Consider the following 23,126-nt stretch of genomic DNA (forward strand, 5'->3'; position numbering starts at 1 on the left):
TTCCCAGTCACAGATACAGCAGGCACTTTCAATGAAGGAGGTTTTGCCAGATCTACTTCGAATGTTGTGAGATGAAAGAAAAATCTCGCAAAATTAGGTAACTTGGCTCAGGGTCTGCTCGACCATTTCATCATGGCTGATCCAATTTCCCTCTCAGCCCCAATCTCCTGCCATCCCTCCACCCCCTCCCCTCTCATGCCCTGACAAATCAAGAATCTATCAACAAACAAGAGAAATCCAAGTGACACACAAAATGCTGGAGGATCTCAGGCAGGCAGCAGACAGTCCTGCTGAAGGGTCTCAGCCCAAAACGTTGACTAAACTCTTTTCCATAGATGCTCCCTGGCCTGCTGAGTTCCTCCAGCATTTTGTGTGTGATACCAAGAATCTATCAACCTCTGCCTTAAATATACATAAAAACAGCTCCCTGTGGCAAAGAATTCCATAGGTTCACCACTCTCTGGTTAAAGAAATTCCTCCTCTTCTCTGTTCTAAAAGAACGCCCCTCTATTCTAAGGTTGTGTCCTCTGGTCTTAAGACTTTTCCACCATAGGAAAAATCCTCTCCACATCCATTCTATGAAGGCCTTTCACCATTTGATAGGTTTCAATGAGTTCACCCTTCATTCTTCTGCATTCTAGTGAATAAAGGCCCAGAGTCATTAAACACTTTTCATATGATAAGCCATTCAATCCTGGAATCATTTTTGTGAACCTCCTTTGAACCCTCTCCAATTTCAGCACATCCTTTCCAAGATAAAGTGCTCGAAACTGCTCACAATACTCCAACTGAGGCCTCACCAAAGTCTCAACATTACATCCTTGCTTTTATATTCTAGTCCTCTAGAAATGAATGCTAACATCACGTGTGTTTTCTGCACCACAGACTGAACCTGCAAATTAACTTTCAGGGAATCCTGCATAAGGACTCCCAAGTCCCTTTGCACCTCAGATTTTTGTATTTTCCTTCCATTTAGAAAATAGTCAACCCTTTCATTTCTTCTTCCAAAGTACATGACCATACACTTCCTGACACTGCATTCCATCTGCCATTTCTTTGCCCATTCTCCTAATCTACCCAAGTGCTTCCATAGTCTCTCTACTTCCTCAAAACTACCTGCCCCTCCACCTATCTTCGTATCATCTGCAAACTTTGCAACAAAGCCATCAATTCCATCATCCAAATCATTGGTATATAGCGTAAAAAGAATTAGTCCCAACACAGACCCCTGTGGAACACCACTAGTCACTGATAGCCAACCAGAAAAGGCTCCCTTTCTTCCCACTCTTTGCCTCCTGCCTATCAGCCACTACTTTATCCATGCTAGAATCTTTCCTGTAATGCCATAAGCTCATAGCTTGTTAGGCAGCCTCATGTGTGGCACTTTGTCAATGGCCTTCTGAAAATCCAAGAACACAACATCAACCGATTCTCCTTTGTCTGTCCTGCTTGTTATTTCTTCAAAGAATTCCAACAAATTTGTCAAAAAAATTTCCCCTTCATGCTGACTATGGCCTATTTTATCATGTGCCTCCAAATACACTGAGACCTCATCCTTAATAATTGACTTCAACATCTTCCCATCTACTGAGGTCAGGCTAACTGGCCTATAATTTCCTTTCTTCTGCCTCTCTCTCTTCTTGAAGAGTTGAGTGACATTTGCAATGTTCCAGTCTTTAGGAACCATTCCAGAATCTTGTGATTTTTGAAAGACCATTACTAATGCCTCCATAATCTCTTTCAGCCACCTCTTTCAGAACCCTTGGGTATACACCATCTGGTCCATGTGACTTATATACACTCAGACCTTTCTGTTTCCCAAGAACCTTCTTCCTAGAAATGGTGACTTTACACATTTCATGACCCCTGACACTTGGATCTTCCAGCATACTGCTAGTGTCTCCCACAATGAAGACTGATGCAAAATACTTATTGGTTCACCTGCCATTTCCTTGTCCCCATTACTACCTCTCCAGCATCATTTTCCAGTGGTCCAATATCCACTCTCGCCTCTCTTTTACCCTTTATGTATCAAAGAAACCTTTGATATCCTCTTTAATATTATTGGCTAGCTTACTTTTGTATTCCATCTTTACCTTCCTAAATACTGTTTTAGTTGCCTTCCATTGATTTTTAAAAGCTTCCCAATTCTCTAACTTTCCACTAAATTTTGCTCTATTATATGCCCTCGCTTGGCTTTGACTTTTCTTGTCAGCCACGGTTGTGTCATCCTGCCCTTAGAATATTTCATCCTCTTTGGGTGTATATATCCTTCACCTTCCAAATTGCTTCCAGAAATCCCTGCCAGTGTTCTTTTCCAATCAATTCTGGCCAACTCCTTTCTCATGCTTCTGCAATTCCCTTTACTCTATTGTAATACTGATACATCTGACTTTAGCTTCTCCTCAAATTTCAGGGTGTATTCTATCATATCATGATCAGTTGCCCCTAAGAGTTCTTTTACCTTAAGGTCTCTAATCAATTCTGGTTCCTTGCTGTACACTCACTCCAAGATACTTGATCCTAGTGGGCTCAACCACGAGCTGCCCTAAAAAGCTAACTGATAGGCATTCTAGAAACTCCCCCTCTTGGAATCCAGCACCAACCTGATTTTCCCAATCTCCCATGACTGTTGGAACATTGCCCTTTTGGCATGCATTTTCTACCTCCTGTTGTAATTCGTAGGCCACATCCTTACTACTGTTTGGGGATCTGTATACAACTCCCATCAGAATATTTTAACCCTTGCAATTCCTTAGCTCTATCCACAATGATTCAATGCCTTCTTACTCTATGTCACCTCTTTCTAATGATTTAATTTCATTTTTTACCAACAGAGCAACTCCCACCCCATCTGTCTTCATTTTGATACAATCTATATCCTTGGATGTTAAGCTCCCAGCTTCTTTTAGCCATGATTCAGTGATGCCTACATCATACATGCCAATCTATAACTGAGCTACAAGTTCATCTACCTTATTCCATATACTGTGCCCATTCAAATGTAACACCTTTAGTCCTGTATTTGCCCTTTTTGATTTTGTCCACCTTTTACATTGCAACTCATCCCATTGACTATAATTTTGCCTGATCATCAGTCTTTCCTTGCTAGGAGTCTCACTACACATTGCCTCTGTTTATAAACCAACTACCTCATCTTCAGCACTATCATTCTGGTTCCCAACCCCCGCTAAATTAATTTAAACCCACCTGAACAACTCTAGTCAACCTGCCTGTGAGGATATTGGACCCCCTCGGGTTCAAGTGTAACCCATCCCTTTTGTACAAGTCATACCTTCCCCAGAAGAGATTCCAATGATCCATAAATCTGAACCCCTGCCCCCTGCACCAGTTCCTCAGACACACATTCACCTGCCAAATCATCCTATTCTTACCCTCACTGGCACATGGCACAGGCAGCATTTCAGAGATTACTACCCTGGAGGTCCCGTTTCTCAACTTTCTACCTAATCCCCATAAAATATCTCTTCAGGACCTCCTCACCTTGTCTACCCATGTCATTGTTGCTAATATGTACCAAGACTTCTGGCTGCTCACCCTCGCTCCTGGGGATGCCATGGACCTGATCTGAGATATCCCTGATCCTGGCACCAGGGAGGATACATACCATCCGAGTATCTCTATCGCACCCACCGAACTTCGTCTCTGTTCCTCTGACAAAGGAATCTCCTATCAACACCACACTCCTCTTCACCTCTTACTCTTCTGAGCCAAAGCACCAGATTCAGTGCCAGAGACCCAGTCACTGTGCCTCCCCCCCACCGGGTAGGTTGTCCCCCTCAACAGTATCTCAAGTTGTATACTTATTGAGGGGAACAGAGGTGTCTCTGCACTGGCTGGGCATTTCACTTCCTTCTCCTGACAGTCACCCAGCTATCTGCCTCCTGCAACCTAGGCGTGACTACCTCCCTGTAGCCCCTGTCTATCACCTCCCTTAGTCTCTCGGATGAGTTGAAGGTCATCGTGCTGCAACTCCAGTTCCTTAATACATTCTCTGAGGAGCTACAACTCGGTGCATCTGGTGCAGATCTGTTTATGTGGGAGGCTGGAGGTCTCCCAGACTTCCCACATCCCACACAGAGTACAGAACACTGTCGCTGGAGCCATTCTCACTAAACTACTATGCCCTAACAGATCAGGAATGAACAAATAAGGAGAGAGAGGGGGAAAGAGGCAGAAACTTACAAGATACTTTACTTCACCCAAACCTGATGAACCAAAGCCACTGGCACACTCACAAGAATGCCACTCCAACCTGCACTTCCAGTTATTTTTATTGGCCCTTTCTAATGCATCCCTCTGATTGGTTGCTCCTCAACTCGGAAACTGCTGCGAATCGCTGCCCTTAAAATCTCGATCGCCCTCCTGATTAAAAGGTAGTTCTTTTTATGCTGCCCTAACATTGATTGTCCAACTGGAATTAAACAATTTGACCAAAAAAAAGGAACTCGGCCCAAAATGTTGACTGTTTATATTCATTTCCAGATGCTGTTTGACCTGTTGAGTTTCTCCAACATTTTATGCATGCATGTTACTCCAGATTTCCAGCATCTGCAGAATTTTGTTCTGTTTTTAAACTTTAACTATTTGAAAACATTTTTTGGGCTTGGCAACTGTCTGGTATCCTTCTTTGGGTGTCAGCCATCACTCTATAATGAGGATTACGGAATGAGTGTGTTTGTGTGTGGGGGGGTTGGGGGGGGGGAGGAAGAGACCCAGTCACAATACTCACTCCAATTTGTCCCAGGACCAGGTACCATCCTCCTCCTCACTGGAGCAAGCACCATACCCACCATCTTTCTCAAAGAGAAATAGAGGGACATACAGAATGTCAGGGTTAGCATGTATGGAAGAGACACACTACAAACATGAGGAAAATGATTTTATGTGGGCTCAGTCACACTAATGATTATGCCAGGGTTAAATTGGCCAAATCAAGAACTTGGTCTGGGCACTTCTCACTTTCCTGATGAGCCTTTCATCCAATGACATCTCAGCTCGTACATCCCGACTTTCCTCCAACGCTGGCACTAAGCTGAAGCTTCAGGGAGCAATCTTTGTTAGTGGATGCCATAGTTGTGCAGATAGCAGTACTGCTGCCTCAGCTCAAGACCTACCTTCAATCCTGACCTCTGCTGTTGGTCTGTGTAGTTTGCATGTTCTTCCTATGACTGTGTGGGGTTTCCCTGGTGCTCTAGTTTCCTCTCACACCCCAAAGACACATTGATCGGTAGATTAATTGGCTGCTACAAATTACCCCTGGTGTGTAGGTGAGTGGTAGAATCTCGGGGAAAGTGATGGGAATGTGGGGAGAATTTGTTACAAGAAAAAGTGGGATGATAGGATTGCTGTGAAATGGCCTCCTTTTGTAATAAGGAAAAATAGACATAAGCATTTTCAAAAATAGGAGCACATTGTACCATGTTGTCAACGAGACAAGTGAAAGGTGTCCCTCTGACATTCATCTCTTGCATAGAACATCTGACAGCTTCATTGCTGATTGCAGCTTTTTAATACAGTGCCCATTAGAGCTGAGATCACTGCTTCATTAATTGATCTGCATTCTGCAGTAGCAGAGGGCAACTTGCAGCATGGGAATAGATCAGGATAGAGGACTTCAAGGGGGTGGTCTCTCACATATTCCCGTGGCCCATGCATTTTTTCTTTTACCCTAGTGCAAAGCTTTTTACAAACTAGTTTTTTGTGGCTGTTATGGGGACCATTCAAAGTTTGACACCATTTCCAGTGATCAGTGCAGCAGCTGCAAGCTTTTCAGGTAGTTTCCAACAATGAATTAGACACGCTTAACAGCATGATCTGTGTGCTGTCCAGAGGTCTATATTTAACACAAATTTAGCCAATTCTAATTTTTTGTGGAGATTTCAGTTGGGATTAGCACAATATACAGCGTATGTTCAGAACAACAAAGGTGGTCCAAATCCAATTTTCAAGCAACACTTTTAATCACACTCATAGAAACGCCGTTTTTGCAACAACAACTGTTACAAAAAGTTACTAAAGGATTCTTAATATAAATGCAAAGAAAACTTACAAGGATGGTTCTTGTCTTCTTGAAAAGATGAGTGAAAATAAAACTGGTAACTCTGGAAACACCTCAAATGTGTTTATTTTTCGGTTGGTGGAACTATTACTGCTGCGACTAGAGTCCATAATTGCAATGCTAAGATTTGTGATTAACAATAGTATTCATCAGAATGTTCAAAATGATGCACAACACCCTGCAAAAATACCTTTATAGAATCTCACTTAAGGACTTGGCTCCATCCATACAGATAAGAATTCATGGAGCAAAAAAATGGCCAGTAAGATTCAAAAAGCAACACAGAAGCAAAATAGTTGATATCCCCACAAGTTCATCATGTAACATTCTTCCATCAAAAGTGAGAGCTGTTAGTGGAAATAGAATTATGTATATTTCATACACAAATGTGATTCAGCAAAAACTCCCAAAGCAAATACAGACAAGTTGGAAAAAGTAAGACTCTCAGCCAAAAATTAAGAGGGCCATTTCAACAGTGTTACAATGCAACATATCACACGCCAGATGTACTTCTGACCAGACCAAATATTGAAACTCATTTCACACAGCAGTCATATACCACCATGCTGATACAGAAGATACTTTATCCTACTAATCTAAGTTGAATTGATATCCAAAGGCAATAGGCCAATGGAGTGCAAATGCCAAATTCTCACCAGCTGGGTGAAGTTAAAAGGTACTTTGCATATACTTTTACTATTTACTTATAGACTATTCATTGGTGGTAGAATTCCAGTATTAGTGATTGTACCAGCAGTGTTCGCTGTGAATACTGTACCACCCTTTAATATATTTTTTTAAAACTGGATAACAAAGTATATTTATTTTTACCAGAAGTACATAGTGATATAAAACTAAGGCATAATTGTTTGCTGAACTCTCAAGTTCCAAAAATAAATCAAATCAGACAAACTAGAATTTTTTTTTTATCTAATGCCAAAAAGCATAGCTGGTGGACAGGACACTGGCTTTCTCTGCTAAATGAACATCTTCAGAGTCCATTGGCCTTGTCTCCCACCAAAATCATTAATTGCAGCTAGACATTCCAGAAGTAGTTCAGTAAATATGTTTCTAAAAATATAGTACAGTGCTTCTATATATACATTTTGAAAAGATATTGTTTGAATTGATGTCACAATTTTAAGCAACGTATACACTGTAACAGAGAAAGGCTTAACATTGATTCAAGTGCTTCAGTTTCAATGGAAAGCCACTTACTGATTGTGATTGGCAAAAGTCTCTTGACCACAAAATACAATGCAACATTAACAACCATAGTCAACCAATCTAGACTCTTGCATACAAATAAAGGGGGGGGGGGGGAGGGAAGGGAAGAATCGCAAAGGAATTCAGGCACGTGCCAATCGCTCTAGGATACGTCGGTACTGTTCCACGGTACTCTGATAGGTTTCTTCCAAATATTCCTGCTCTTGGCTCAAACTCATCTCTGCCTGTTGTGCAAGCCAATCTTCAGGCATCAAACGAGAAAGACGCGTTGCTTCTTTCTTATTTTTCTGAGAAAATTAAATGAGAAAGATTTAATGACAAATTAAATGACAAAGCTATAAAATAGGTCTTTGTACTAAGGTTGTATAACAGGAGTTAGCAAAAGTATAATAGACTTTTCTCCTTCTTCTTTGGCTCATACTACATGGTTGTTGAAAAAAGTTCTGCCACAGCAAATAGTTAATATATAATAATGGGACTGGGGGTAACAGAATGTCAGTACTTTGGTTGGGATAGGACTACAGAAAAAACTCCAGACTGTAACAGCAATGTCAGATGAGATAATTGAGTTGGGAGGAATGGCTGAATGGGTGACAATTACACAAATCATTACTTTATAAAACTCTGGCGAGGCCATATTTAACAGTACTGCGTGCATTACTGGTCATATTACAGGAAGGATGTGGAGGCTTTGGAGAAGATGCTGAAGAGGTTTACCAGGATACTGCCTGGATTAGAGGGCATGTGCTATAAGGAGAGGTTGGACAAATTTGGGCTACTTTCTCTAATGCGTTAGAGGCTGATGGATGACCTGATAGAAGTTTACAATGTTATGAGAGGTATAGGTAGGGTAGATAAGAGTCTTTTTTTTCCAGGGTGAAACTGTCAAATACTAAAGGACGCAGCTTTAAAGAGGGGGAGAGTTTAAAGGAGATTTAGAAGGCCAGTTTTTATTTAAACCATGGTGTGTCCCTGGAATGGACTGCCAGTGGAAGTAGTGAAAGCAGATATAATAGTGGAGGTCAACAAGTATTTGAATAGTCACATGAACAGGCAGGGAATAGATGGATATACGCCATGTGCAGGTAAATGGGAATAGTTAAAATTTGCATGGTTAGCACAGACACTGTGGGATGAAAGGCCTGTTCCTGTGCTGTACTATGAAAGGAACTAACCAATCAATTTCTTGACCCATGAGATGAACAATGAATAGGTACTGTAATTAACTGGTTATAGTACTGGACTAATGACACAGACATTGGGAGTTCAGATCCTCCATTGTTTGGTAAAATCATTGCCATAAGGGTGATAATTGGATCATAAATCCTAAAGTCATCTGTGGAAAGAATAATGCCACCTGACCCAGCCTAGAGCACAAAACAACTTAATTGCAATCAATTTTGAACAATGTATTAGAAAATTGGAAGAAAACAAGAAAACATCAAATCTGAACTCCAATTTTCTTGCAAAGTAAGACCACTGATGTGGGGAGCAAGAAAAAAAACTGAGTTGTTCCATAACTTCAGGCTGATCTTCCTCACTCCTAACAGTCATTTTTTGGGGGGGATCACAGATAAAAACCAGAATTTATTGCCCCTTGAGAAGGCAGTGAGCTGTCTTCTGGAACTACTGCAGTCCTTCTGGCAAAGGTACTCCCACAGTGTGATTGGGGAGGAAACTCCAGGATTTAGACCCAGTGGTGATGAAGGAACATATTTTTAACTTTGACATGGAGGGGAACTTCGGGTTCTCAAAGTGAATGAGGAAATTAAAATGGGCTGTGGGTATCAATGCCATGGCATCATAGGAAGCAAGCAAGTCAATCTTTTACTGTTATCCTGTATTATTTAAGTATATGTGGGTGCTCAGATCTGCCTTGCACCATCACCACACAACCAACATACCACCCCAACTGTTTCAACTCTGCTCTCTCTCAACATTAATCTCGGCAAGAAAAATATTGTCCTAAATACCTTAAAGGGAATGGCAAGCCTGCGTTTCACATCCAACCGGTACTCGCTGCTTTGCACTGGGTCACTCATGTTGGTCACTCGCAGCCGTAGAATCTCATATACCCTTCTTGCGTGATGCTGAAAAGTTGTAAAAATATTAAAAGACTGCAGGCTTAAATTTTCTTCAGACTCCAGGTTATTGTTTTATTAACATAGCCATAAGTTAAAAGGATAAATAAAAAAGGAACCGGGGGCAGTTTGCAGGATATAAAACTGTTGATGTGGACAACCCTTGGACAATGTTATTTCCTTGGGAATTTATATTTTTAAAAGCCCCTCTGTGGTAACAATGAAGATTGTTCTATGAAAAATGAGATGAAAAATCTGGCACACAGTATAAAAGACAGTGCAACTGCAAGGAGAGAGAAGGAGGAATGTGAACAAAAATTTGGTGTAAAAAGAAAGTAGAAATTCATTGAGTTCCTGCTAGGTCTCTGTCCATCTCAAAGAAGTGGTCTGTAGTTGCTTATAATGAGTTTACAATGGCTCTGCAATAGTGTCTTAAACTTGAATAAAGTCAATTGCATTCAACATGAGGTCAAGTTAGAATCTTAGAAAACTAAAACACTGAAAAAGTCCATGCCAACTATTATTCTGCCTAGTCTCACCAGCCTGCACCTGGACCATAGCTCTCCCACCCGTTTACTAATCCAAACTTTTCTTAAATGTTGAAATCAGACTTGCATTCACTCTGGCAGCTCGTTTCACACCCTCACCAAGCTCTGAGTGAAGAAGTTCCCCCTCATGTTCCCCTTAAACATTTCACCTTTCACCTTTAGCCTATGACCTTTAGTTCTAGTCTCACCCAATCTCAGTGGAAAAAGCCTGCTTGCACTTACCCCTCATAATTTTGTACATCTCCATCAAATCTCCACTCATTCTCCTACGATCTAGGGAATAAATTCCTAACCTAGTCAATCTTTCCCTATGACTCAGATTATCAAGTCCTGGCAACATCCTTGTAAATTTTCTCTGTACTTTTTCCAATCTTATTGACATCTTTCCTGTACGTTAGTGACCAAAACTGCATACAATAATCCAATGTCTTATGCAACTTCAACATAATGTCCTAACTTCTCAGCTCAGTACTTTGATTTACGAAGGTCAATGTGCCAAAGCTTGCTTTTCTTTTTTAAAAAAGACCCCATCTACCTGTGACGCCATTTTCAAGGAATTATAGATCTATATTCCCAGATTCTTCTGTTCTACCATAGTACTCAGTGCCCTATCATTCACTGTGCAAGTCCTACACTGGTTTGTTCTCCCAAAGTGCAACAGCTCACACTTATCTGCATTAAATTCCATCTTCCATTTATCAGCCCATTTTTCCAGCTGTCCAGATCCCCATGCAAGCAATGATAGCCTTCCTCACTGTCTACTACAATCCCAATCTTGGTGTCATCTGCAAATTTGCTAATGATTTGCTTAGCATATTATCATCCAGACCATTGATATAGATGACAAGCAACAACAGACCCAACATTAATCCCTCCACACATCACCAGTCATAGGCCATCAGTCAGAGAGGCAACCATCTCCTACCACTCTGTGACTTCTCCACCAAAGCACCTGACCACAATGGCTTTCCTCTGCTAAGTCATCATATTGTTATTGAGGGGGAACTGCTACAGGGGTACCCTGTACTGGCAGCCTATCCCTTTTCGCCCTCCTGACAGTTGCCCAGTTACCCATGTCCTGCACCTTAAGTGTAACCATTGCCCTGCATCGCCTGTCAATTAACCCCCCACCCATCCGAATGATCCTGAGTTCATCAGCTCCATCTCCAGTTCCCCAGTACTGTCAATAAGAAACTGGATGCACTTGTTGACCAGGGTAATTATAAAATTAGATTTAAAACTGCAATGGCAGAAAAGTAATGATTAATATTTGAGGTCGTATTCCATCATTCACAACAAATATACATTCCTCAAAAACTTGCAAATAAATAGACCAAGAGTGGTATTAAGTGACTTACATTGCCAACAACTGTAAAATTGGGAGAATTCTATAAACTAGAGATGGATGATCCACAAAGCAACAGAATAGAATGACAGTTATCCAGCTACAGACAAATTAAAAACAGATTGTTGAAATTCTTAATAAAATAAGTAGCTAAAGTAAATGTGGCTACCTTAGAAGCGAAGCAGAAATTATGTCTAATTACAAAATGATTGGGAAATTATTTTGCATATCTCCTAAATAAATAACAAAAAACAAATTGAAAATTATGGAAAACCATGATTGGGTCATATGCAATATTCTGTATCAAAAGGATAAGCACAAGACCTCACGGCAACAATCTGGTCTAAGCATGGACATCTGTTAGATTAAACATCATTTGAGTGAGGGTCCAGAAAGCTATTCACACCACTTGTTCCCTGACAGGTACTATTGACTGCTCCACCTAATTTACTCTGTTGTCCCCATCAACCTGGCTCCAAACATTAGTGGTATTAGAAACAATGAGGAAAGAAGACCAATATGAATATTCTCAAGGACCCCACAATGTAGGTCTTCTTAACCAGATCCTCAGAAGCAACCTGTTGATTCCCCGCCAGAAGGAGTTGCAGAATGCCCACTGAACTGCCCTGAAGTTCACCATAATTGGCATCTGTGAAGAGCATCTTGGTTTCACTTACAAGAAGACCAGGAATGGTTTGATGAGAATGTCTGAGAGACTGAGGAGATAATTATTTGCAAATGTATACAGTGTTCTTGGATTGGAAGCTAAATGGAAAAGAACAGTTCTATGGACATCTGAAGATAGAAGTCCAGCAGAAACCTGGTGACCCAAAGGGCAGATACTGGATAGAAAGATTACATGACTTTCAGCAATTCAAGGACAACCATGACACACACAGTTTCTTCAGTGCTGTCAAGGCCGCCTAGAGTCCCAAAACTTAAGATTCTATCCTACTGAGAGCCAAGGATGAAGGTGAAGTTATCAGGATCAGAGTTCGTGCCATCGGAAGCAACACTTTAAAGACCTGCTCAACCACATCTATTTCTGAATGTCCTTGATTGCATCCTACAGGAGCAGATTTAGTACATCTTTGCTGTCATTCCTGATCATCAAGAGGTTGGTATCATAAGGAAAATTTACAAGGCCTCAGGAAAAGGAGGCCAAAGTAGACAGCAGATCCTACGGTGAGAGGACTGTGTATGTGTATGGGTGGGAGGGAGGAATAGGGTTTATTTTGCTGTTATTGTTTTGTTGCTTGTTGTGTTCTGCGGAGCATTGAGGGCATGCTATGTTGGCACTAAAATGTACAGTGACACTTGAGGGCTGCCCCCGCACATTCTTGTGTGTTTGTTAACGTAAATGACACATTTCACTGTATGCGTTGATGTACATGTGATAAGTAAATGTAAATCTTGAAAAGGGAATGTCCCTACTGATGTTATAAACCTTAGCAGTAACAAGCTTGAGTCACAAACCCACAATTTCTTTGCCTCTAATTGTTATGAGGTTGATACATTCAGTGGCCACTTTATTAGGTATCTCCTGTATCTAATAAAATGGACACTGAGTGCATGTTCATGGTCTTCTGCTGCTGTAGCCCATCCACCTCAAGGTTCGACATGTTGTGCATTCAGATTTGCTCTTCTATACACCACTGTTGTATGTGTGGCTACTCAAGTTACTGTCATCTTCCTGTCAGCTTGAACCAGTCTGGCCATTCTCCTCTGACCTCTCTCATTAACAAGGTGTTTCTGCCCACAGAACTGCCACTCAGTGGATGTTCTTATTTTGCTTTTGGCACCATTCTCCGTAAATTCTAGAGACTATTGTGAGTGAAAATCCCAAGAGATCAGCAGTTTCTGACAAATAGAAATGTTAGAAGTGGAAAATGTATATTGGAACTGAAATTCCAGTTAACTTAGAACTGAAGTGTTAATTGGGGAATTAGAAAGGTCTGTTAAAAATGCAATGATAATTCAACAATTAAAGATCAGTCATCTTAAACTTGAACAGTGAAGACATGGTAATCATGGATGCAATTAGCAGTCACTTGGACAAGTGTAATTTAAAAAAAAACATGATATAAGAGTTTTTTTTTGGAGGTGGCAAAGGATCAATGAGTCATGCAGTTATTGGGATATATATGGATTCCCAAAAAAAAGATAATTTGAGGTGTGTTGATAAGAGGCTTGTTATCAGTTTTAAATCCAATGTAACGAAAAGGGTAACAGTAGCACATAAATGGCTAAATAACAGAAAGTAAAAGTTAGATTAAACTACTGTTCAAACTGGAAGAAGTCTGTAGTGGTGAGTCTCATGAGTCACTAGAATCATGGTTTTTCTTAGTACTTGATAATAATCTGGACTTGGGAAAACATGACACAATTTCTAAATCTGCAAGTAACACATTGAGTTGGAGGCATAGGTGAGTTGTGAAGAGGATGGTAACAGACTTCAATGAGAGATTAGGTAGGCTGATAGAACAAATGCAGATGAAATTTAATGCTGAAGCACTACATTTCAATTGAAGTATGAGAAGCAATACAAACTAGAGAGCATAATCCTAAAAGCATGCATTTCCACCTATTAAATTAACTAAATTTGGCTCATTTCATTCTATACATTCCTGCTATTGCACACGAAGATATAAAAAATAAATTGTTTATTGATTCCTCAGGAATCAATCTGGAATCCCTTCACATCTTGCTGTCAAATAGGAAATAAAGTTCTATCTGCAAATATTCCCTTTTACTCTCATGTGAACTTTTATTTCACATACTTTTGAATTGTATAGTAATTTTGTTGTGGGCGCACATGCATTCTAAACTGTGCCAAAACTGGCAAACTTGATATAGGAGCCACTGTCAACAAAAGGAGGCAAGTTGGCAAGGCCCCAAAGTGTACACCACAGGGTACAAGATACTGACTGTGTATGATTTGGAAAACCTGATGAAATTTGAAATCCGCTATCATAGTGAGTAAATCACAAATACCTTATTTATTTTCCAGGTTCTTCTGGCCTCTTCTACCATTTCTGCACTGAATCCTTTCCTGAGTTTTTCAGGTGAAAAGGCAGGGAGATCCTGGCAAAGTTTAGCAAGAACATAATCTCGTAATTTCACAAAGTCGTCAGATGGTTCTTCAGCTGAAATTCCAAATTAAACACCCTTTAAACATGGCATATGATTTGGGACAGAAATTACTGCAAACATAAAACATTAAGGGATGGAAAAACATTTATAGACATAGGAACAACCCCTTTGGCCCATGTCTGTGCTGATCCAAGCAATCCATTATCAAACCCCTTGTCATGATTATTTCTTTGTCAGTTAAAAAGAAAAATATTGAACTTTCTGCTACTTTGGTAAATTGAGATTACACCATTCAACTCTATTTGGAATTCCTCGAAAATGAAGAAGTCTCTACTAATATGACACGAGAAGATAATCCATCTTCTAGTGACATTATCACCAAATCAATATCCTGGGTTCACCAGTGATCAGAAATTTAACCATCCCAGCCACATAAATGCTATGACTGCAAGTCACAGTCTGGATATTCTGTGGAAGTATCTAATTTCTCAATTCCCCGAAGTCTTTCTATCAACTACAAAACACAGTTCCAGAAGCATAAATGAATGCCTAGATGACTGCAATTCCAAAGTTCAACATCCAGGGCAAAGTACCTGTCCCCATCTTAAATACAGAGGATTCAATTTAATTGGGTTATTGGTTAATCAGGACAGCCACTTAAATGGAATAAGTGGTTTCGATGCCAAGTTTGAAGATGATACGAAGATTGGTGGAAGGGCAGGTAGTGTTGAGGAAATAGGTAGGATGCAGAATGGCTTGGACAGATTAGGAGAATGGGAAAAAAGTGGCAAATGAAATACAATGTTGGAAAATACATGGTCATGCACTTTGGTAGCAGAAATAAATGTGCAGACTATTTTCTAAATGGGGAGAAATTCCAGGAATCTGAGATGCAAAGGGACTTGGGAGTCCTTGTGCAGAACAACCTGAAGGTTAACTTGCAGGTTGAGTCAGTGATGAGGAAGGCAAATACTATGTTAGCATTCATTTCAAGAGGTCTAGAATACAAGAGCAAGGATGTGATGCTGAGGCTTAATAAGGCACTGGTGAGGCCTCCCCTTGAGTATTGTGAACAGTTTTGGGCTCCTCGTCTAAGAAAAGATGTGATAGCATTGGAGAGGGTTCAGAGGAGGTTCACAAGGATGATTCCAGGAATGAAGGGGTTATCATACAAGGAAAGTTTGATAGCCCTGGGTCTGTACTCACTGGAATTCAGAAGGATGAGGGGGAAATCTCATTGAAACCTTTCAAATGTTGAAAGGCCTAAACAGAGTAGATGTGGAACGGATGTTTCCCATGATGGGGGAGTCTAGGACAACAGAGCATAGCCTCAGGATAGAGGGGTATCCATTTAAAACAGAAGTGGAGAAATTTCTTTAGCCAGAGGGTGGTGAATTTGTGGAATTTGTTACCCCAGGTAGCTGTGGAGGCCAGGTCGTTGGGTATATTTAAGGCAGAACTTCATAGGTTCTTGATTGGACATGGCATCAAAGGTTATGGGGAGACGGCTGGGGAGTGGGGCTGAGGAGGGGAAAAAAGGATCAGTCATGATTGAATGGCAGAGCAGACTCGATGGGCCAAATGGCCTAATCCCGCTCCTATGTCTTATGGTCTTATTTGGGAAAACTCTTTAAAGAATAAAAACTTATTGACAAAACAGCCAGATTCCCTTAGTTCATTTGGGACACTATGTCAAACAGTTTCTAACTAGCGTCAGTTGCATGCACTTGTGTGGCCATTAGACACTAAACCGTGCTTATAACCATATAACAATTACAGCACGGAAACAGGCCATCTCGGCCCTTCTAGTCCGTGCCAAGCTCTTACTCTCACCCAGTCCCACCTGCACTCAGCCCACGACCCTCCATTCCTTTCCTGTCCATATAGCTGTCCAGTTTAACTTTAAACAACATCGAACCTACGTCAACCACTTCTGCTGGAAGCTCGTTCCACATAGCCACCATTCTCTGAGTAAAGAAGTTCCCCCTCATGTTACCCCTAAACTTTTGCCCTTAACTCTCAACTCATGTCCTCTTGTTTGAATCTCCCCCACTCTCAATGGAAAAAGCCTATCCACATCAACTCTATCTATCCCTCTCATAATTTTAAATACCTCTATCAAATTCCCCCCTCAACCTTCTACGTTCCAAAGAATAGATGGAATAGTTTTCAAGTAGTGTCAGTTGTGTGTGTTTGTGTTCAAAAAGCAGTGAGTTTTGTCACTGATAGTTGGTGAGAAATAAACATTAAGATAATTCAGAATTGCTTTGCTCACTTTGGTTTCAAGCATTCAGGCTTGGAGATGCCAGAAATGAAAATAAAATGATTTCACTACATCAACAAGTTGGGAAATACAGAGAATTTGAAGGTATCATCTTGAATATTACAATGAAAATGAAGATTTGGAGGATGCAACGGTGGAAAGCATTGTATGAAGGCTGTCCATTATCTGTATGATGTGTCTGCACTGATTTTGTGAATTTACTGTCAATCAAAATAACAATGTACACTGGATCAATTCCTCTGGCGATAACAATTAGGAACTAATACACAATTCATAGTACTGTAGTGGTATTAGTAGTGATCTAATTTGTTATGTATTTCATTCAAATAATTTGTTACTCGGTTTGCCTTTTTTTAAAAATACTTTTTTAACCATTTTCATGAAACTGGCTAATTGGGGCAGCCATTTAATTGGGCCAAAATGTACTGGTTCCAATATGTCCCAATTAACTGGAATCCACTGTATTCATTCCATTCACCAGCTTCTACACCATGCCTGCAGTATTTGCACACTGCACTAGTTACTCATCAAGACTATTCAGACAGCATCTCCCAACTAGAACGTTGTTCGTTTAAGTGCATATACTGATAAAATACCTGAATTTGGGTCAATGCAAATACAATGGAAAGCTACAATCTCCAAATTTCTTTACAAATCACACACCATCCTGACTTGGAAGTATATCACATTCCTTTGCTCTTGCCGGATCTATATCCTGCAACTTCCAACAGCGTAGAGTACCTTCACCTTAAAGGCAGCAGGGATTCTCCATCACCTTCTCAAGGGCACTTAACGGTGGTTAATAAAAATAATTAACTCCACATATGCTGCCTAACCTGCCAAGTATTTAAAACATTTTGGATTTCCAATATCTGCAGATTTTTGTTTTGGTTAAGAGAGTCTTGCTGGCAACTCATGTATTTTTCACACTTACTGGCAGAAAGTGGTATAACAGCTAAACTAACAGTTTATCATCTTTCTCATTTTTCATTGGCTAAATATTAGCACATTACCTAGTTTATTCTCTATCTAAGGAATTTCTCTCATCCATAAAAATGATAGATTTATCAGAAACACCATCTTTTATTGTTTTGTCTTACATCCCTTAACATTAATTCCCTCTTAGCATAGTTTCTCAGCTCTTTATTTAGTTTGTTTGCACTTTAAAATAAAGTGAAATCTTGGAATTAAGACTGCTCGCTAGTTTTGACTCCTGGAAGAATTAAGGATCAGAAATTAAACAGAGATCCAACAATACCCATATTCAGACATTTTCAAAAGTCCACTTTGCTTGAAAATACCATGGCTGTTTCAGTATTGGTTTTACTCTGTGGTAATCATTTATGTCAGTCAACACATATTGGCTGGAAAATTGACCTGTTTAAATTGGACATGGAATGCAGGTTGGATTTCCCCTCTGTTATCTAATTTCAATGAAAAACAGCAGGTCAATTACAGCAGACTAACAGATGGACACTAACAGCAAATGGACTAAAGAAAAGGATTTAAATCACCTTCCCTGCCAAACCACATCTCCCTGGTCACAAAGATATCGAACAGCTAAGGACGGACAGTTGCCCTTGGACAGCAAATTCTCTTGGCAAACATTTTCTAATTGCTTTCAATTCCAACTGTTACTTTGCACGATTCACATGCTCTCTCAAAAGTAATTGTTGAACATGTTCCAGTGCAGAGACTGACCAGTGATATCCAAAATGGATGGCTTTGTTGTGTAATATTTCTGGACCGTCTCCATCAGTTGTGCACCGTGTCCTTCACCTTGGAACGGAGGCAGCACCAGCATTTGGCTTGGAAAAAAAAACAAAAAGAATTAATAGAAAGTCATTGTTCAATTGTATCAGTCTGCATCCTTTGAAGTGTGTATTTTTAGCTGTTGGTCTCTTTCACTTTTTATTTCTTCTTGGCACTCACATTCTACCTTTTGATTCTCTCTCTTGGATCAGTATTTAACCAGACTCATTCCCCCCCGCCCACCCCCATTGGAACATTTTGCTCCATCCTGCTTCTCTTTTAAATATATCACCCTGCAATTCTAACTAAGACATCCTGCTCGCCCTCAACCTTGGTTTTGAGTCACTTTTCAATGTTGGCGATTTCAATCTATTTCCCTTAGCCCTATCTTCAATAGCTCTTTTATAAAAATGATATGTCTCCTTAGAAACTCTGCAGCTAATATTCACAACTATCCTCTTGATTTGTCATCTAATGTAGCCACTCTACTGATGCCTCAGTCACAGACAAGGTCACTTTGATTGTTGTACTAATGTAAGCATTGTCTAGATTTAGTGGGACTGCACTACACTTTGTCTTAACTACACACAATTCCAAGAGCATCCTGAAGAACAAAGATACCACACAACTTCTCTTCCTCCAATTTCCAAACATTGCCCGATTGGCATCTGTGTGTTAAAAATCTCTCCTCATACACAGCCTCTGTTGATGCTCTTTTTGTACTCCGCTCCCGATCTCTGGTGTTACTTCCTAACCTCCAGCACCTTTCTCTCACCTGAAACTTGCCATTTTTTCTTGTATGCATTTTTTCCTCCCACCTCCATACTACTGGCAATATATCTTCTGACATAAAAACCCCCAAGGCACTAAGGCACTAAAGTTCTGTTTTCTACCTCTCTCTCTCCTTAATATGTTACGTCTCTCATCTTTAAGTCAGGTATCCTTGTTTGCTCCTCGGTCTCAATCTCCAATTTTGTCTAATCATGGCTTTCTGAAATTCCTTGGGATATTTACAGAGCATCTCTAATGTTGGCAAATGCGAGCTTTTGATGGAAAGAGAAATAAATTATTCTATTGTACTGACAATAACAGTGACACTTTATCAAGATAATTTGAGATTTCTCAAATTTGACTTTTTTTTTTCCAAAATTTACTCCAAAATAGAATATTTCTGTATGACATCTTGCTGCCAAGTTACCTACCCAATTCGAGGTCTCATTTTATCAGGGTACGCATAGAAATTATATACAGTCATATAACCCACAGTTGCAAAACGTGGACAGCCATCTTCAAGGTACTTTTCAAACCTGTGTAAAATAAAAATAGGGAAATAACTTATTAATTTTCACTCACTTCAGGATCCTCAGTGTAGGTAATGTGCATGGAGTTGACTCCCACTCAATCCATTCCTATCCTCAAAAGCAGTGAGCCACTGGGGGGGGGGGGGGGTGGCTGTGTGTGTGTGTGTGTGTGTGTGTGTGTGTGTGTGTGTGTGTGGAGATGTACTACATATCCTCATTAGTGACTGTATTCATTCTACTGTGTGTATTTTGTCTCAGTTTCTGCTTTACTAACTGATGGCTCAAGTTAGTACACATTGAAAAGTAACAGCTCTGACAAAGATCCTTGAACCTGCAATATTAACTGTTTCTCTCTCAGATGTTGCCTGCCCTGCTGAGTGTTTCCTGCATTTACTGTTTTGTTTCCGATTTCCAGTACCTGCAGTATTTGGTTTAATACTTTCGTTTAACATTAAATCAGCAGAGAGCTCTGGCCAGAATCAATTAATCCAAGTACATCTTAACTTCAGACACTGCAATTAGACAGGCTTCACAAAATACATCTCTGCAATGCATCAGATGTCTACTTACACGAGAAAGAACTGCCATTTGTCATCATCCACATCAATGAAGCTTGCTGTTTCAATGAACCAGATAAGGAAGGTCTGTAGTCTCTTGTGATATTCTCTGAATCCTGGACAGGTAATATCAGTCTGCACAAAAGAGCATTATCATCATCATTCAACTGCAACCTAAATTTGCCTGGTAATGCTTAAATGAATGGTTGATGTGCCCCAAAATACATTTAGCATCTGTGTGATGCAGATGATTTAATCACTTCAGTTTTGATTCTTTGTGGAGACAGCTCAAGATTGTGGATGGATACTAAACAGTGGTAGTATAAGCTTACTCAACAGGACAACACTGAAAAGGAATCAGGGCTAATGTTCGACTAAAACCTAAAAGTGTGGGAATAATAGAGAAAACCTGGTCTTGGGCTCTATAATTATGAAGAGACTGTTTACTCCTCTCCATAGACACTGTCTTGCTGAGTTCTTCCAGCATTCTGTGTCTATTACTCTGGATTTCTTGCTTCTGCAGAATCTCATGTACAGTGATTGATTTTGTACAGCGCCTTGGTCCTGTCCTACTTGGAGCTCTGTGTACAGTTCCTGAGCTCTCCACCATGAGGAAGTCACCCAGGTGCCAGGGTGAAGCAGAAGGTAATTGAACAGTGGTGGGGTTACCAGGAAAGGCAGAATAAACTGGAAGCATTTTCAAAGGAGCAGCAGCTCTGGACCATCGTAAAGGGGACACAGACAAAGTAAATGAAAATGTTGATCACCAAAAAACTGCCAAGAAGCACCCATCCTAAAGTTGGATGAAGAGGCAGTTCAACTTCATTCCCTTTATGCAGGTAGAGGTAAGCATCTGGAATGGGCTGCTCAGTGTATCAGCAGAGTTGTGTGTCAGCATATTGATACAAGAGCTGAATCAGTTTTTGTTATATTATTCTTTTGATGATTTTTTAAAAGTCACTCCTTACAATGCAAGGTCTTACTTGGTGTTAAACTCTTGAATATTAGCCATCATCCATCATATCTATTCTTCTACATGAGGTAAGCAGAGATAGTGAGTATTGGTAGGATATTTGATCAGAGAGGAAGGAACTCAATGTTCCATATGCATATTGCCTAGTAGGAGTAACTTGACAACAATCAAGTTGTCCGACTCTACCTTCTTACCACAACCCACACTTACACACACACACACACGTCTATAATTTCTAGCCATCCTTCTTATAAAAGGCATCATCTTGTCTTGAAAGCAGTGTCGTCATGAGTTACAAGTTTAAAGGCACAAGACTGACAAGACTTGTGGCCATTTTGTGTCTCAGTAACTGAATGTGACATGTGTGTTCGAATTATTTAATGTGTAGTGCTTTCAAAACTGCAGCATAACAACCATTACAGTTGTAGCCTATAAATCTCCCATGTTCAAGTTGCTAACCATTTAAAGGCAGCAAGATTGCACAAAGAATAGCCAAATATACTTATGCACCAGACTAGACATGGACACATACATAGAAATATCCAAAAAAAAACAAGAACAGGCCACTGAGCTCTTCAAGCCTGCTCCATCATTCAATACAATCATAGCTGATCCTCTAACTCAATACAACATTCCTACTCTTCTGTGCCCCCTCCCAATTTATCCTGTTTTTATCTTCTTGAGCAACTTGGCCTCCTCTACCTTCTGTGGTAGAGAATTCCACAGGTTCACTGTCTTCTGAGTGAAGACATTTCTTCTCATCTCTGTTCTACATGTGTTACCCCACATCCTAATATTGTGACCAAATGCAAGGCTACATGAAACTCATCACAGGTATGTTGGTACAATATATTCTTCTGCATGGAGAGTGGCACATTAGTTACAGTGAAAAAATCTTTGTAAAAATCAAAGATGTCAACGATTCAGTGCTATCTCACAGAGCCCTGATTTGTTGCAAAGCTCTTGGTTGGTCCTCCAGCCAAAACACTTACAGGGAGTGTAATCATGCAGGGACATCCACATCATTTACACTCTGATGTGGACAGTGGTAGATGCTCAAGTAGTGTGGTTGGCCATGACAAAGGTTACCACAAAGTCAAGGATATATTGTGGTGTACCAATTACTGTCAGGGAAGGTCACATGTGATTTTGGTTAGGGCTGTTTCCATGATGTTGCAGGGCTAGATGTCAAGCATTCGAATAAATACATGAGAAGGTTATCCAGAATGACTTGCAAGTTAAACAAGACTATTACATTCAATTTTAAAGATGTTTAGCAGCAAGACTCCCATTCAATGCCATATCTTCCATCCATTACCATATATCTCCCCCAGGAAATGCAGAGGTCACAAAACTGAACTTAGGGTCAATTCAGCGACCCAAAGAATATGAGATCTGAAAATTACAAAGGCAATCCAAAAGCAGTTTTGGAGAACAAAATCTGAAAATAAAAATCTAATACCAGAGGATAACAATGAAGCCACTGCATTGTTATAAAAACACATCTTGTTAATGTGCTCTTAGAAAAGATAACCCAATGACCTTGCTCAAGTTGTCCTATTGTGATCCCAATGATGGAGCAAGACACTTACTGCTCCCTAAGGTGGGGGGGTGTTCACTTTACCATACCAATAGATAGGAGAAAGATAAAACAAGGCATAATACTTAGCGGCGATCAAAATGTTCAATTTCAACGTGACACAATGCTTCAATCTCCTCACCAACATCTTAGGTCAGGTGGAAGAATTACGAGAGAGTAGTATTATAGGCTGAATAAGCAAGAGAGCCTTGAGTAAATTAAGCAGCTTACATTTCTTGTGCTTTTTTTCCATCTCTTGAGGTCCCCAAAGAACACTAATTTTTACATATTCCTGCAGCATACC

The 23,126-nt window shown here is 40.2% G+C and overlaps 1 protein-coding gene across 1 annotated transcript in view; it reads right to left on the reverse strand.

The window, feature by feature from the left end:
- Nucleotides 1–5,971: 5,971 nt before the first annotated feature.
- hat1 (histone acetyltransferase 1) overlaps nt 5,972–23,126 on the reverse strand; it is a 31,896-nt gene continuing 14,741 nt past the window's right edge. Inside the window, exons 6-11 of the mRNA XM_072249427.1 lie at nt 20,284–20,405; nt 19,615–19,719; nt 18,362–18,468; nt 14,278–14,429; nt 9,283–9,399; nt 5,972–7,596 (exon numbers count right to left, since the gene is read on the reverse strand). Of these exons, the coding sequence (XP_072105528.1) occupies nt 7,432–7,596; nt 9,283–9,399; nt 14,278–14,429; nt 18,362–18,468; nt 19,615–19,719; nt 20,284–20,405 (768 nt within the window). The 3' untranslated portion in view covers nt 5,972–7,431. The remainder of the gene's footprint in view (nt 7,597–9,282; nt 9,400–14,277; nt 14,430–18,361; nt 18,469–19,614; nt 19,720–20,283; nt 20,406–23,126) is intronic.

Source organism: Mobula birostris, chromosome X (genome assembly GCF_030028105.1).
Source record: "Mobula birostris isolate sMobBir1 chromosome X, sMobBir1.hap1, whole genome shotgun sequence".
NCBI classification, from domain to species: domain Eukaryota; kingdom Metazoa; phylum Chordata; class Chondrichthyes; order Myliobatiformes; family Myliobatidae; genus Mobula; species Mobula birostris.